The sequence below is a fragment of the Miscanthus floridulus genome, chromosome 8, assembly GCF_019320115.1.
Source record: "Miscanthus floridulus cultivar M001 chromosome 8, ASM1932011v1, whole genome shotgun sequence".
Classification (NCBI taxonomy): Eukaryota; Viridiplantae; Streptophyta; class Magnoliopsida; order Poales; family Poaceae; genus Miscanthus; species Miscanthus floridulus.
The window spans coordinates 166,638,534-166,655,973 of NC_089587.1; the positions used below are offsets into that span (position 1 = coordinate 166,638,534).

The 17,440-nt window shown below is 43.5% G+C and overlaps 1 protein-coding gene across 1 annotated transcript; it reads right to left on the reverse strand.

The window, feature by feature from the left end:
* Window positions 1-534: 534 nt before the first annotated feature.
* On the reverse strand, window positions 535-5,567 carry LOC136477492 (galacturonosyltransferase 8-like). Its single transcript, XM_066475674.1, has 3 exons — window positions 4,669-5,567; window positions 1,599-2,123; window positions 535-1,247 (listed from the first exon to the last, which is right to left on the reverse strand). Exons 1-3 carry the CDS (start codon window positions 5,443-5,445, stop codon window positions 969-971), a joined length of 1,581 nt encoding a protein of 526 aa, XP_066331771.1. The 5' UTR covers window positions 5,446-5,567; the 3' UTR covers window positions 535-968.
* Window positions 5,568-17,440: the final 11,873 nt, after the last annotated feature.

The following is a 17,440-nucleotide window of genomic DNA, read 5'->3' on the forward strand; positions in this document are numbered from 1 at the left end:
GAAGTGGAGCAGGCCTATTGGGCCCAATCGCTGCACAGGTCCGAGAGCAGGGCGTCCGGACGGATGCGCTTGGACGGACATCCTCACCGGACCATTATCGTTTTATTTTTGCAAAACATAGTACAAAGGCAAATGAATACACATGCACCCATCCTATCTCCGGGAACATGACATGAGAGACTAGCGCATAGGCTCTATGGCCCCGTTCGGCTTACCTTATAATCCGCACTATTCAGTTTGTGTTTTCAGTCGAAACAGTATTTTTCTCTCACAACAATTCAGTCAGAACAGTGTTTTCAGCCAATTCAAAGTTTCAACAAACCAAACAGGGCCTATGAGTCAATTTCATGCCCCTCTTTGGAATTTCAAAAGAATCTTATAGGAATTTCATATGAATCACTTCATTTTCACAGGAAAAAAATATAGAAAACGGGAAGATTTCCCTCAATCCAAAGGGGGCTCGCTATCTCTGCTAACACGAGACTAGCAGCACCTACGCTCTCCGGTACGCTGAGAAAATGTGACACAGAAATATACAATTACATTGCTGAGTTTCAATCTACAATTAGTATTTAGTGCTTCTTGTAAATGCTTTGAGCAATGATGAGTGCATACATCAGACACTTTACTTCTTGGATCCACGTGAACAAAAATACTTATATGACTTCGGCATATACACACAGTATTGCGGAGATAACATACACAACGATAATAATGCTCATGTAGTCATGTTGCTAATACTTACTTTAATCATAACTTAATGACATACATTATGAGCTAGAAAGAATTGTGGTGGTCCCTTCAGTTGTACTTGAGAAACTCTTGGATCTCTACAGAAAACGTGCTTGCTGTTGCGGCATATGTATGTGCCACATTCCATCTAGTGGCAGTCTCTAGTTCTAATGGACAAACTGCTCGGTTTTCTGTCCAAGAATGGAGAAATTCTTCGATGCAGATAATTAAGCCTTCTATGGTGGTGCGAAATTGCATTGACGAATATATGAGTCATCATAGTCCACATACTTTGTCCAAAGGTGCCTGAACTGGTTCATACCGATGTCAAGCCAGGGCTTCATGTTGCCGTTGAAATGCACAACAGCAGCATTTCTAATCTCCTCCATGCTGATGCTTGGATTGTATCCAAGTCCAAGAACATGCCAAGATTTCTCCAGAGGTTTTGTGGTGGAGTAGAAAGTGATTAAGCCTGGGGGTAGCGTTCCTAGCTTCCATAATGTCCGGTTCTCATTCTGAAAATGTCAAGGAAGTCATCAATGATAATCAATATTACATGGATTGACTTAGAACGTGAAATATTTCCGCCGGTGGGGGGTGGGGGGGGCTAGTTTAACTTGCTATTGCACTAGACAATAACCGCTGACCTCAACTCTTTGATGAGCCATGCGTTAACTAAAAAAGATCAACAGCTTTACTATTTAAATAGTCCTATACTACACATTAATTCCAGCTGTTGCAGTTGATCCTTAATGGAGGTACTCTTAAGCTACGCATATTATCTTATCAAACCAACAGCTTGCCTATCATTTATCAGCTAAGAATATAAATTCTAAAATTCAAAGGAGAGAAACTATAATGGTTACCTGATTCTGCCAATAATGGTATTGCTCAGTACACTTCTCCCTCCTCCAAGAATCAAGATCAAAGAAATTCATTCCGTATGCCCAACCACAGGCATTAGGATTAAACTTTGCTTTGATAAGGGGGTGTGAGAAGTTCATATACTGTGCATATCGATGAAAAGATCCAAAGCATGTTTCTACTGCCCCATTCACCTTCCCATCCATGTCAATCTTCCAGAGTCCTGTAAGATCCCTCTGTACCACGACATCATCATCCAGGAAAAGAATGCGGTGTAGCTTTGGGTACATCTCCGGCAAATAGAATCGCAAGTGATTAAGCATAGACAGATATTTGGGATTCCTAAACTTCATATTGCTAGCATCTTTGGTGGCGTTCTCAAGCTTGTTCTCAAAATAGAATTTCTGGAGGTTTGCTGACTCCAGTTGCCGGAGCACAGGAACGTATGAGGAGTTGAGAAATTTGTAATCCTCAAATGCTTTGACCTCATAGTGTGCACCTTTTAAGTCCATTCGGCGTATTATCACCTGCAAAGAAATGTCATAAACTCTTAAATTCACTCGCAACAGAAACTATTAGTGCAATGATGATGTGAATCAAATTCACTCTGGTAAAGAAAGCACTTAGACAAATTGGAGTCAGTATATTTTGCTGATTAGCACAATAGTATTCGACATTTCAACTGGGTTGATCTCCACTAGCTGACTCTTGGGTTGATCTCCACTTGGTGACTCGCCATCTCTTAAGAAAAATAAAACCTTGATGGGGCAAAAATTCAGTACTCCAACAGCCAGTTGCGATGGGACCGGATGGTATCCCAATCGAGGTGTGGAGATGCCTCGAGGACATATCTATAGTATGGCTAACCAAGCTGTTCAACCATATTTTTCAATCGAACAAGATGCCTGACAAGTGGAGGAGAAGTATATTGGTACCGATCTACAAGAATAAAGGGGGTATTCAAAGTTGTACTAATTACCGGGGAATTAAGTTGATGAGCCATACTATGAAGCTATGGAAGAGAGTTATCGAGCATCGCTTGAGAGCAATAACGCGGGTCTCTATGAACCAATCTGGTTTCATGCCCGGAAGGTCAACCATGGAAGCCATTTTCTTAATAAGACAAGTTATGGAGCGGTATAGAGAGAAGAATGACCTACACATGGTTTTTATTAACTTGGAGAAGGCTTATGATAAAATACCAAGGAATGTTATGTGGTGGGCTTTGGACAAACATAAAGTCCCAACGAAGCACGTCGGGCTCATTAAGGACATGTACAACAATGTTGTGACTAGTGTTCGAACAAGTGATGGAGACACGGATGACTTCCTGATTAGGATAAGACTACATCAAGGGTCAGCTTTGAGCCCTTATCTGTTTGCCTTAGTGATGGATGAGGTCACAAGGGACATACCAGGGGACATCCCTTGGTGTATGCTTTTCGCGTACGATGTAGTGCTAGTTGATGAAAGTCGGACAGGAGTGAATCAGAAACTGGAGTTATGACGGGAGACTTTGGAGTCCAAAGGTTTTAGACTCAACTAAAACTGAGTATATGAGATGTGACTTCGACACTACTATTCGGGAGGAAGAAGATATTAGTTTGGATGGTCAAGTAGTGCCTAGGAAGGATACCTTTCGATATTTAGGATCAATGCTACAGAGAGACGGAGATATTGATGAAGATGTTAGCCATAGAATCAAAGCAGGGTGGATGAAGTGGCGCCAAGCATCTGGTGTCCTATGTGACAAAAGGGTACCACAGAAACTAAAGGGCAAGTTTTACAGGACGGCGATTAAACCTGCTATGTTGTATGGTGCAGAATGTTGGTCTACGAAAAGACGACATGTCCAACAGATTAATGTCGCGGAAATGCGTATGTTGCGTTGGATTTGCGGTCATACAAGAAGGGATCGAGTTCGGAACGATGATATACGTGATAGATTAGGGGTAGCACCAATTGAAGAAAAACTTGTCCAACACCGGTTGAGATGGTTTGGACATGTCCAACGGAGACCTCCAGAGGCACCGGTGCGTAGTGAAATCCTAAGCCAAGATAGTAACGTGAAGATAAGCAGAGGAAGACCGAAGTTGACTTAGGTAGAGGTAATAAAAGGAGACTTGAAATGATGGAATATACCCAAAGACTTAGCCTTAGATAGGAGTGCATGAAAAACAGTTATTCACGTGCCTGAACCTTAATTGCTTCTACTGGGTTTAAACTCTAGCCTACCCCAACTTGTTTGGGACTCAAAGGTTTGTTTTTGTTGTTGTTGTAAACAGCCAGTTGCCATCAGAAGTTCAGAAGTTCTGATCTGTCCCAACAAGGTATTTACCAAAATATGTTATTTTACAAGATTTGGTGATCTAGGACTTCTTTAGGGCTATGTGGCTAGTTTTGCTTGTGCACTGCAACTTGCAATATCTTTTGGGTAGTAAGGGGGTGTTTGGTTTCCTAGACTAAATTTTAGTTCATGTCACATCGGACGTTCGGATGCTATTTAGAAGAACTAAATATGAGTTAATTATAAAACTAATTACACAAATGGAGACTAATTTACGAGACGAATTTATTAAGCCTAATTAATCCGCTATTAGCACATATTTACTGTAGCACAACATTGTCAAATCATGCACTAATTAGGTTTAAAAAATTCGTCTCGCAAATTAGCCACAATCTGTGCAATTAGTTATTTTTTTCGTCTATATTTAATACTTCATGCATGTGTCCAAACATCCGATGGGACATCCGATGGAACAGGGACTAAAATTTTCCTGTAGGAACCAAACACCCCCTAACTTAGAACTCAGCTTACACTGTGTAGATATGCTAGTAACTGAGAAAAACAAATAGAATCCAGTGCCAAGGGCATGGCAGATTTCTTCAATTCTTCCAAACGCAGAAATGCAGAAGAGAGAAGATACGGCATCACATTCTAGAGAAACAATCCCAAGTCTGAAACTCCCAATGAATAGTCAGTCTACAATATCACTAGAGCAACTACTGAGAAAACATGTTGGGAATGAGATGCTGTGCAAAATGGGTATGGAGAAACAGAATGCAGCAAACCTGCATGGCGCCGAGGTTCATCCGGTCGGTGACAACATGGAAGACGTGCTTAGAGGGATCGTTGGAGTTGGCTACGGCGGAGCGCACGACGCATGAGGCCGCGAGCACGTTGTCGGAGAAGATTGCATAGTGGAAGAGTGCGGGGTCCTCGAGCGCCCGCGGCGGCGGCACCGGGTCCGCGTACTGTTCGGGCCTGGCGATCCGCTCGGCGGTGAGGCGGACGGCGAGGCAGTGGAGCGGCTTGGGGATGGACTTGGCGGCGATGAGGGAGGCGAAGGCGCCGCGCTTCTTGGCGCGCGCGAGCAGCTCGTTCTGCGCGAAGATGGTGTCCTTGAGGCGCTGGATCTTGAGCTGCGGGTCGAAGAGCGACTTGGAGTTGGAGATGGCGGCGCGCGCGGCGCGGATGAGGTCCTTGGCCTGGAGGTCGAGCTGGCGGGAGGACGAAACGTTGGCCGAGGCGGCGGCGGAGTCGGAGGAAGGGTCTGAGGCGCAGGCGGATTCGGCGGCTATGGAGAGCGCGCGGAGCGTGTTGGTGAGGTTGCGGTGGAGCGAGGAGAGGAGGCGGAGGTGTCGCGCGCGGTCGAGGTGGAGGCGGCGCGACGCCGCGGCGAGCGCGGCGGCGGATGCGGCCGCGTCCGAGGCCTGCTTCCGGATCTGCTCCGCCCGGAGGCGGTCCCCGTTCACGGCCGCGGACCCGGCCCCGGCCGCGGCGAGGAGTAGGAGGAGGAGAGCGAGGACGGCGACAGGTCGCCCGGGGTTCCCGCCGCCGGCTACCATGGCTTCAGAGAAATCAGAGCTCGAACGTCCCCGGAGCCTCTCGCATTGCAGGAGGGAGAGGGAGGAGACGAGTGGTGTGCTGTGCAGTGGTGGTGGTCTGGTGGACTGGTGGTGGTGGGGGCTTTGGGGAAGAAGAGGACAGGGAGGGATTTAAGTAACCGGGGAATGGGGATTTGTTGACTGGGAAAGCAGCAGGCGGGTCATAATAATAACGCCTTAACGGCGCTGGCTGGGCCTTCGACACATTCGGGATGACCTCACTGGCTAGTGGCGCGCGAGACGCCGGGTCCCGCATGTCAGTGGAGGTAGCTAGTACTAGGAGTAGGGCTGCAAATCCGGTCGTCGGGCAGGGGTCGTGGCCGCGTACCAGATTTACGTGGACCGGGGTCCTACCGGTGGCCCCACGAGTCAGCGGTTCAAGGTCTGGGTGTTGTTGGTTTCGGCGGTGAGCCACCAGGAGCAGGCCCCGATGGGAATGTCGATTAGCCGAACCATGATGCGGGCGGTGTTGCGCGGTGGCCGGAATTCTGGTATTGGGAGGACGGATCCGGATCGCATCTTCCTCGCCGCTCCAACCAATGAGTGCGAGCATGCTGCTGGATTCGCCGCCCCAGACTAGACGCAGACGAGCGCCACTTTTTGTCAACCCCATGTAATGTTGACCTGGGCACATACATAGCCAAGCTTTGAGCACATTGCACATATTCTTTTTAGCCGGGCTCCAACTCGATCCATTTCCATCCCAAATTGATGCATACATGGCTAACTTTGGTCATATTTAACTACACTAGTATGTTGAATATATATGTTCATATCAAAAAGTTTATGTTTCAGGGTTATGCTGATATTTTGTAACAAGAGTTGACTTGACAACAGTATTGCAGAGGATGGTATTTTTGGTACCACAATTATTCATCTTCGTTAAGCCATTCGAAAATCCAAATTATTGCATCCTAGTGATTTTGTATTGTTGTGTGTAGCTTTTGTTTTATTTCGTCAGGTGTTTTTTTTTTGTTCTCGTAGTACGTTGTAATGCACTTCCCACTCCTAAAATGTAGGCTTTGCATGGTGAGACCAGGGTTTGTTGATATCACTTTAAGTGCAAAGAGATATTCATCCCTTCTAAATTGTAAGTTGTTTAAATTTTGTAGATATATAATTTTTGCTTTGTATTTAAATATACGTTGTATCTAAATACTAAAAAACTATATATCTAGAAATGTTAAAATGTTTTATAATTTAAAATGGAAGGAGAAATAATAAAATTTCCGTCACCCACTACCTCTATGATAAAGACGTATATATACTATTTAGCTACTAGCAACTTAGGATTCCTTTATCCCTAAAGAATTTTTGTTCTTTTTTCCCTTATCTTTAGAGGAGGTGGATGCTTTCCCATTAGTGTCACTGTCGGTGCAGGGCCCTAGGGATACCTTGCCATGAAGGGAGATGATCTAGTCCGACTAAGATTTTTCACATATAATCCTAGTAACATTGCTATCATGTAATCCTACTAGGACTCTTACATTGTAACCGACTAGGAGATTTGCCTCCTAGACTATATAAAGGAGGGCAGGGCTCCCTAGATCGGCAGGCCATGACACAATCATACAAAGCAATCCAACGCAAAGGCTCACGTCGACTGGACGTAAAGGCTTTTACTCGATTCCGAGGGCCCGAACAGTATAAAATCGTCGTCTCTTGCGTTACCGTCAAGTTCCTGAGTTTGTTGAAGACCACCGAACACCGTCCCGGGTACCCTCGTGACGGGTTGACGGTCATCAAACACCGACAGCTAGCGTGCCAGGTAGGGGCTTTCGGCGAATTCGCGATCGAGAGCTCGACGGACCTCGACAACATGATTTTTCCGGCGGGATCAACATGTATCTTCCACGCCGTCTGCGGCAGCTGGGTTTCTCCATGCAGATCCCCGTCGTCCTACATGGTCAACTCGTCGGCCACATCAAGTCGACATCAATTCAGATCCTCGTCACGGCGTCTCATCAACGGCGCACTAGTAAGGCACCCATCTACAATTCGCAGCATGGGATTTGAAGCCCAAAGCAACTCGCTGGTGGCATCTAATCAAGTGCATAATCAAACGATGCCCTAGCGTTCATTGACTCCTAGTCAATATGGGTGACTCTGACATCCTCGATGTACTCAGACCGAACTCATCGTACTCAGATCGAACTCATCAGATTCAGAAGCAACACGTGCCTGCATGCCCTGGACAGGCTAGCGTCATCTACTCCAGCACAATGATTAAGAAAGCAAGCTCGAGAGTCGTCCAAGTTGTGGGAGCAAGCAAGGAAAGGTGTATATGTGTTGACGTTTAATTAGGTCACACACTCGATAAGGAGCTAGATCGCTCGATGTAGGGCCTAGCCGATTTTGGGATCCACTGGTGCCTAGGGGATGTCCACACCTGGACCTTGTGCCTCCAGCAATGAGCGCAATACGCAAGACACGTTGCCGGAGGAGTCTCGCTAGGGGCGCGATATGCAAGACACGCCGGCAAGGTCTCTTGAGACCCGAAACCCCACACGCCCGGGAGGGACCCCGTTGGGGCGTGCGGTGGCTATGGGCTGCTCTAGCCGGCCTGGCCGTGCTAGAGCTTCCTTGTCGTCGATCTACCATCCATGCAACACCAACGAAGAACGAGGAGAAGTAGAGGGGAAGAGAGGGTAAAAGAGAGATAGTAGATTGATTTGTTGTATTTTTGTGTCGATTGGATAGACGAAAACTCAATCGGCCATGATCCTCTCATATATATAGAGGGGGTGGTCTTATCCTAGTAGGAAATCTCTCCAAGCCTTATTTTTTCAAGTTTTCTACGAGTTTGGAACAGTTTCGATCAGAATCTAGAAGGCCAGATTCGAACAGGGTTTTTTGTTAGGTCTGTTGGAAGTCCCGACTTGAGTCAGAACTCCCGACAGTCGAAACTTTCGACCTTTATTAGAACTCCCGACGTGGGGATAACCCCAGACACCCGAGTAGACTTCTTCAGACTTCCTAGAAGTCCCAACACTGGCTGGAACTCCCTGATAACGGAGCATCTTTTTAGGGGCATAACTCCTTCATCCGGGCTCCGAATTAGACGTTCTATATATGTTTTTTGACTGTCTCGACGAGAGGAACACAATGGTGAAGTCCGTTCCACATTTTGATAACTTCACAAAATGTACAGTTTTGGTTGTTAACATATGCCCCCTGTTTTCAAGTGAATGATGCATAAACCTGAAAACACTTAATCAAATAAATTAAAACCAAACAGCGATGATGCCCATCTCATCGACTGCTCAGTGACTAAGGATGATGTATACACTGGCCATTTTTGTTCTAAGGGCGATACATGTATCGGCCATTGCTTGAAGAGCACTTAGGCTTCTTGCCAAACACTTGGAAAATACTTTTTCAAGTACCTCCCGTTGAATGCTCTATTGAGAAGTTCACCTTGCAATGTCTCTAGCAAATAAGAGTTACCGAATATGACTTTCATCACTTTGTAAGGACCATTCCAATTTGGTGACCACTTACCAAACTGATTGTTCTTCAATCCAATTGGTAGTATGATTTTTCATACTAATTCTTCCACTTGGAAGGATTTGCTCTTGACTTTCTTGTTGTATGCTTTGGCAACTTGAGCTTTATCTTTCTCTATTTCTTTGAGAGCTTTTAATCTCACATCAGTCACCTCATCGATGTTATCCATCATTAAATCATGATACACAACAATTGATAGATCATTTTGTTTAGCAAGCCTATATGCACCCAAATTCATCTCGACAGGCAACACGCCCTCTTGACCATATACTAACTCAAAAGGAGTAATCTTTGTAGCACTATGCCTTGAAATGCGATGTGCCCATAGAGCCTCAGACAAAACTTCATGCCACCTCCTTGGATTCTCCTCAATCTTCTTTTTGATGAGCTTGATCAAAGTCTTATTACTAGACTCAACTTGGCCATTGGCTTGAGCATAGTATGGAGATGAATTGAGCAACTTGATCTTATATAATTTGGCAAATTCCCTCACCTCTTTGGACATAAACGATGTCCCTTGATCTGTAGTTAACGTTTGAGGGATGTTGAATCTATGAATAATATGCTCAGTGATGAACTCAATTACCTCCTTATGTGTCATATTCTTCAAAGGAACTGCCTCGGTCCACTTAGTAAAGTAATCTATAGCAACTAACATAAAACAGTGTCCCTTTGAAGATAGAGGATGTATTTGGCCAATGAAATCTAACCCCCAACAATGAAAAGGCCATGGTTTGATAATAGGATGAAGCATAGCAGCAGTCACAAAGCTGAATATTCCCAAATTGCTGGCACTCTTCACAACCTTTGTAGTAACAAAAGCAATCGACTATCATAGTAGGCCAATAGAAATCGGCTCTATGTAATAACCATTTCATCTTTGGGGCCGATTGATGCGTATCACATATGCCTTCATGGACTTCTCTCATAGCCACTCTTGCTTGATCTAATCCCAAGCACTTAAGCAACAAATCTTCGGTGGTCCTCCGATAGAGCTCATCATTATGTAATACATACATGAAAGTGCTCCGCCGAACACCTTTATCAATTTTAGCACTTGGATCACATAAATATCTCAGCAAGATAGTCCTCTAATCTTCTAAATCGGCTGTTGGTATATTTAACGCACATAGATAAATCTGCATGCGCACGGATACCGCTATAGCTTTCACCCGGAGGTATTCCAAGTATCGTATCCACAAGGGAAACGTGCGAGGTTAACTATGGTCCAACTTAAACTAGAGTAGCAACAAGACTCAAGAAAGTCAGAAGTGTAGAGGAGATTGCTAAGGTATTTTAGTTCTAATCTCGATAAGCTATGTCTTCTATTGTTTGACTGGAGATATTATTAAGAGAAACACAAACAAAGTATGTTTCCTATAATAACTAAATCCTGTTAGTCCTACAAACGGGAGGTAGACTATAGAGGATTCGACGAGGCTATAAGAGTCACCCTCGTGAGCTACCACCGATCCAGAATGTAGAGTACATCCACGAGTTACCCGAGCCTAAGCACCATGCTTACACTATGAATAATACTTTAACCTAAGGCCAATAGATTAAAGCACTCAAAAGAGACTAGCAAACCAAAAGAACAATATAAGCATGTTACTTACTTAAATCAGAAGTGGATTACCTAATGAAATCTCAGATGCTAAGGTTGACTTCTGCTAAGGTACAAGCCATAAAGAGAGCACCGATAGGCTAACATCTCCTCCAAACTCTTCCCTCACTTTCCATCTCTCTATTTCTAAAGACGAGATCCTATGGAGGTCTAATCTTTTCTTGATAGCTATCTATGATCCTCATAAGGAGAATATGAATTAGGGTTTTAGGATCTCTCTTGAGGGAGGAGGGCAGGTGCTGGTATATATAGCTCTAAGGGTCCAACATGAGCCCTTGGATCAAACCGACTTAAGCAACGACTTAGATGTATCCTCAAAGGCGATGGGGAATCAACATACAAGCAGGCTAATAGGTGGGGCCCATAGGGGCCAGGCAGCCCCACTTACAGGCCAGTCGGCCCCACATGGCAGTGGGTCGACATTCGCTTCAGCGATTTGCCTTCTAGACCCTTCTAGAGTCTTTCCATGTAGGTACCGCTGGTGGAATTCCGTAATTTCCTTCGATGATTAGGTCCTCCTTGGCTGGTTTTCTAGATAAACCCTTGCTGAAAACACAGATTCACCAAAACTCATGAAATTTTTAGTTTAAACCCCTAAACCTTCATTGGTGATTACATTTATGCCCTTATCCATGTTTAATTGATGGTTTATAATGGTTGTTAACTACCATCAACATCGGCCCCAATATCACTGGGAGTTACATCAAGTCGATTTGGGAGCATCTCGAGCGAATTGATTGGGTTGGTCACACGGGAGTCATTTGAGCTAGCTAGTGTAGTCAGCTTAGCCGACTTGGCTAAGGTAGAGAGGGGGTCGATTGAGTCGACTTGGTCAGTCGGCTTAGTCGACTAGTCTGTACCTGCATGGGGAAAATCTAAATTTTTATGCATTGACTGTTCTTGAATATAAAAATTACTGCTGTTGGTATTTATTAACGTAGATAGATAAATCCGTAAGCGCACGGATACCGCTTTAGCTTTCACTCGAAAGTATTCCAAGTATCGTATTCACAAGGAAACATGTGAGACTAACTACGGTCTAACTTAACTAAGGGTAGCAACAAGATTAAGATAAATAGTAGTAGTACCCTGAACTTGCTCAGATGAGCTTCTGAACTATCTAGACATCATCATTGTAAGCTGGTGCTGCTTCTTGATGGCTAGTACCAGCTTGATTAGTCCCCTGAGTCAACATGGATGTGGAATGTTGTAATAAGCCGGTCCAATCTAATCAATTATATATCCATGAAACACCTCCTTCATGGTATTGTGGATTGTGTTCAAGAAAGCTATATTATGATTCAACATGGCATCATGAACAGATTTGTTGACAACATCTATAAAGAAACGCCTATCAACAACTTCATCTGTATCTGACTATCCATGTATCAAAACTCTTGATAGTGGATATTTCTGAACAACTTTATTGTCACATGTCTTGGTGTAGGACAACAAACACTTGTTCTAAAACTCTTCTATAGCTTTACCAATGGCATCTTTATCCTCATCAGGTAAGTCTTCATAAGGCACCATAAGAATGTTCCTAGTTGTTGTGAGCTACCATGACTGATTATGGTCCCACTAGGTGTGCCAAAAAGTGTGTTGACATAAAAATGCGGCGATGCAATCAACACACAGCAAGCCAGGATGATCTGAACGGAATGAGATTAGAGATCTGCTTGGCTTCAACATAAGAACAGTTGGTTTTGGGACCAAAGGTGTGCCAGTTAATTTGACCTGCAATTGACAAGGAGAGAAAATCTTTTTAGTAGTTTAAGATGGAACATGTCGGTTGAAAGCATCTAGGCCCCTAGTTGGGTTTCGGAGATTAATGACAATACATGATTACTATGACTAACGTGTATTTTGTAGAGGCAATTAAGTTAGGTCATGGTAATGGAGATCGATTGGGCTATCATTGTGGTCATGCCCCTACAATGGAAATCAGTTTCGGTTTTCAAAGGATGGACAACAAGGTTAAGGATGGACTAGTTCTAAGTGTCGATTGGAGTGGAAAAGACACTTAAAGTAGTTTAGGACTTTGTTTTTTCTTTGGTCGTACTATTAAGGGGGGTATGGACAGGGTAGTTTCGACCTAGGTGAGTCTAGTGAGTTAGGTGTGGTGCACACTTGCTAAATCTAGCACTAGGTAGCTCCTAAAAATCCCTTAGATCCATTGGAGCAAACTTCATTCACATATGATCAAGAGTTGGAAGTGAATGGAGGGTCAAGTACTGACCTGGATGCTGGCTCCGGGGTGACCGGACACTGGCGCAGAGTCCGGTCAGTTCATTTGATCAAGGTGAAATCGTCTGGTGCGACCGAACACTGAGAGGTGAAAGTGACCGGATGCTAAGTCCCATCATCCTGGTCAACTCTAGTAAGGTTCCTAGAGAGGGAAAATCATGACCGGACGCGTCTGGTCACATCTTAAACACTAGGAGTTCAGGGAGAACTGACTGGAGCATCCGGTCAACATGACCGGAGCGTGTGGTCACCCCGTAGAGACACATAATGGTTCATTTTTCAGCCATGGTTATAATACTTCCTCCATTCGTGTGTGGGGTACTTTTGCTCATTCCAACAGCTGAGAAACACCTTTGAGAGTGCCAAGAAGAGTAAGGTCCTAGTGAGGTGATTGAGATTTGAGAATCCCAAAGAGAGCCCTCATTAGTGAGATCAAGAGTAGCATAGTGTGCATCCACCCTTCTCATTAGGCTTGTCGTGGTCAATTGAGAGTTCAGTGCTTGTTACTCTTGGTGATCACCATCACCTAGATGGCTTGGTGGTGATTGAGAGTTTGGTGATCATCCGGCAGAGCTTGTGGATGACCTAGATCAAGTTGTGAGTAGTTGTGGGTGATTCACCGTGATGGAGCATCAAAGAATCAACCCATAGAGAACACTTGATCCTTGCATGGATCAAGGGGAGCTACACCCTTGTGCGGGTGCTCCAATGAGGACTAGTGGGAAGTGGCAACTCTCTAATACCTCGGCAAAACATCACCGCGTTCCCCCTTCTCTCTTACTTTGAGCATTTACTTTGAGCAATTCAATTCTTATCATTTACATTCATATAATTGCCATGCTAGAGTAGGATCAGAACATAGGTTGCTAAACTTTTGTGCGATAGATCAATAGAAACACTTTCTAGGCACAAGGGGTTAATTGGGCTAACCATATGACTTAATTATTGAAAGAAATTTAGAATTAGCCCAATTCACCCCCCTCTTGGGCATCTTGATCCTTTCAATTGGTATTAGAGCATCATGCTCATGTATTTAGGCTTAACCGCCTAGAGAAAGGTGTCTCATGGAGATGGACCTCCTCCTATCTTTGAGGGGGATGATTTTCCATATTGGAAAATTCGCATGGAGGCGTATCTAGAAGCTCTAGATATTGGAATACTTAGAGCCGCCTCACAAGGCTTCCCAAAACCTCAGGATGCTACACACCTACAAGGTGATGAGGTGAATTATGAAAAGTGGAATGCAAAGGCTCGAAACACCATCTTTAGAGGCCTTTGCAAAGATGTGTTCAACCAGGTGAGGAACCACAAAGACGCTCATGCACTATGGTCGGACTGTTTGTGCGCTCCATGAGGGAACAAAGAGTGAGCGTGAGGAATGCTATCATCTTGTCATGAAAAAACTTAACTCTTTTGAGATGCTTCCTAAAGAATGTGCTAATGAAATGTACTCACGCTTGAATGTTCTTGTAGAGGAAGTCAATGGGCTTGGACTCACTCAAATGCAACCATCCGATGTTGTAAGAAAGATCTTGAGTGTCCTCCCCATTGACAAATATGGGCATATTAGTGATCCGTGTTTCATCAAGGTGATCTTTCCACCCGCTACACCAACACAAATCTTGAAGAAAGATCAATGCTCATGAGATGTACATGCACATCACACCACAAGGTGGCTCATCCTCCACTAAGAAGAAAGAAAAGGACTTAGCATTCAAAGCTAGCCAAGAGAAGGGCAAAGCAAGGCTTGAGTATGAGAGCTCAAGTGATGATGAAAGTTGATGATGCAAGCCTTGCTCTCATGGTGAAAAGAATCGCCAAGATGCTAAAGAAGCTCAACAAGAGTGGCATCAAGTTCGATGGCAAGAAGAAGTTCTTCACAAGCTCTATAAGGAAGCCAATCTAGAAGATGGATTGCTATAATTGTGGAGAACTTGGTCATCTAGCACATCAATGCACAAAGCCCAAGAAAGACAAGTACAAGAACAAGTACAAGGGCAAGAAAGATGACTCAAGCAATGAAGAAGAAGATGAGAAGAAGAAAAACAAGCCATACAAGAAGAGAGATGGTAAGAAGAAGGACTTCCACAAGAAGAAGAAAAGTGGAAAGGCATACATTATCGATGATTGGCTCACTGGACATTGATTCATCTAGTGGCTCATCCGATATGATAATAGTGACAATGAGAAGGTGGCCGCCATTGTTATTGACTCTTCATCATCTTCACCGCCACCACCACCATCATCCTCTACACACCTATGCCTTATGGCCAAGGGTGATCGCAAGGTATCAAATGATGATAGTAGTGGTGATGAACATGCTAGCAATGAATGATAGCAATAGTGATGATGATGAATATGAATTCACCTTCTTATGGATGATCTTGTTAAATTGCTAAATCAATACACTAAGATCATTAGAAAGAGTAGAGCTAAAAATGAAAAACTAGAAGCTAAGAATGATTCTCTTTTAGCTAAATGTGATGTAGCCAAAAAGGCTAGTGTTGAGCTTAGAGAAGAAAATAATGCTATATCATCCAAACTCAAGGAGCTCAAATCTTCTAAGAAAGAGCTTAAAGATAAATATGATAAACTTGAGAGGATACACAATGAGCTCATCACTAGCCACAACAAGCTAAAAGAAGAATATACTACTCTTAAGATTAATCATGATAATCTTGTCATTACTCAAGAATTTCTATCCAATGAGTCACATGATGCTACTAACAATGTTGTTAAGATTGATATAGCTACATCATATGATGATTTGATAATTGAGAGCATTCAGAAAAGTTCTAGTAGCAAGGGCAAGCAAGTGGTTGAGGCTAATGATTATGATGACTTTGTTAAGCTCAAGAATGACAATGAAAAGCTCAAGAAAGATCTTGAAGAGATCAAAAGCCACAACACTATTGTGCTAGAAACTCTTGATCATGATAGTGATTTGACTCTTGGGAATGAGAAGCTAAAAGAAGAGAACAAGAAGCTCAAGGAAGAGAAAAATAATGATGCTCTCAAGGAAGAGAACAAGAAGCTCAAGTTAGAGAAAGAGCATCTCAAGATTGGATTGAAGCAAGTTCACAAGAGGCAAGCATCTTCAAAGTGAGCTACTAATGAACACCGTCATGAAGATGGATAGAAGTGGCATTGGGTACTTGGCAAACCAAGAGAAGAAGGTTCAAGCTCAACAACAACACAAGTCAAAGCCAAAGCCAAAGAGATATTTTGAGTGTGGACAAGAAGGCCACTTTGCCCATGAGTGCCAAACTCCACCACCACAACCCTTGCCCATGCATGCTAGACCTTTTGCCTTCAATGCTCATTACATGCTTAGAAAGGATTCTAGTGGAAAGATGAAAGTCATGTTCTTAGGACCTCCAAACAAGAATAGGCCTAAGAAAATTTGGGTTGCAAAGTCACTTATTGAGAAGGTGAAGGGCCCTCAACAAGTTTGGGTTCCTAAAGCTTGATCTCTTGTGTGTAGGTGAACTACAAGACCGGTGGAAGTTATTGGGTTATTGATAGTGGTTGCACACAACATATGACCAGGTGATCCTCATATGTTCACCTCACTAGATTAAGAAGTAGATGGACAAGAAAGAATCACATTTGGAGATAATTCAAAGGGCAAGGTTAAAGGATTGGGCAAAGTGGCATATGTTGCTATATGTTGCTATATGTTGCTATATTGAGCTATATGTTGCTAGATGGACAAGAAAGAATCACATTTGGAGATAATTTCAAATGATCATTCTATCTCAAATGTGCTATATGTTGCTTCATTGAGCTTCAACTTGCTATCCGTTGGACAATTGTGTGATCTTGGCTTCTAATGCTTGTTTACCGAGAAGGAAGTTGTTGTATCTAAAAAGGATGATGATCAAGTAATATTCAAAGGATTTAGATACAACAACCTATATCTAGTGGATTTCACCTCCGAAGATGCTAACTTGAAGACATGCCTATTCACCAAAACAACACTTGGGTGGCTTTAGCATAGAAGACTTGCTCATGTTGGGATGAGCTCACTCAAGAAGCTAATGAAGAATGATTTGGTGAGAGGGTTGAAGAATGTGAAGTTTGAGAAGGACAAGCTTTGTAGTGCATGTCAAGCCGGCAAGCAAGTTGCAAATACTCATCCAACAAAAGCTTTCATGTCAACCACAAGAGTGCTAGAACTCCTTCACATGGACTTATTTGGACCAACAACATACAAGAGTTTGGGAGGAAATCTTTATTGTCTTGTGATTGTTGATGACTATTCAAGATACACATGGGTATTCTTCCTTCATGACAAATCCAAAGTTGCATCTTGCTTCAAGAAGTTTGCCAAGAGAGCACAAAATGAATTTAAAGTGAAGCTCAAGAAGATTAGAAGTGACAATGGGAAGGAATTTGACAACACAAATATAGAAGCCTATTGTGATGAAGTTGGGATCAAGCATGAGGTCTTCGCAACATATACTCCTCAACAAAATGGTGTAATTGAGAGAAAGAAGCGAACATTGATCACTCTTGCAAGAACAATGCTAGATGAGCACAACACTCTTGAAGCTCTATGGGCGGAAGCTATCAACA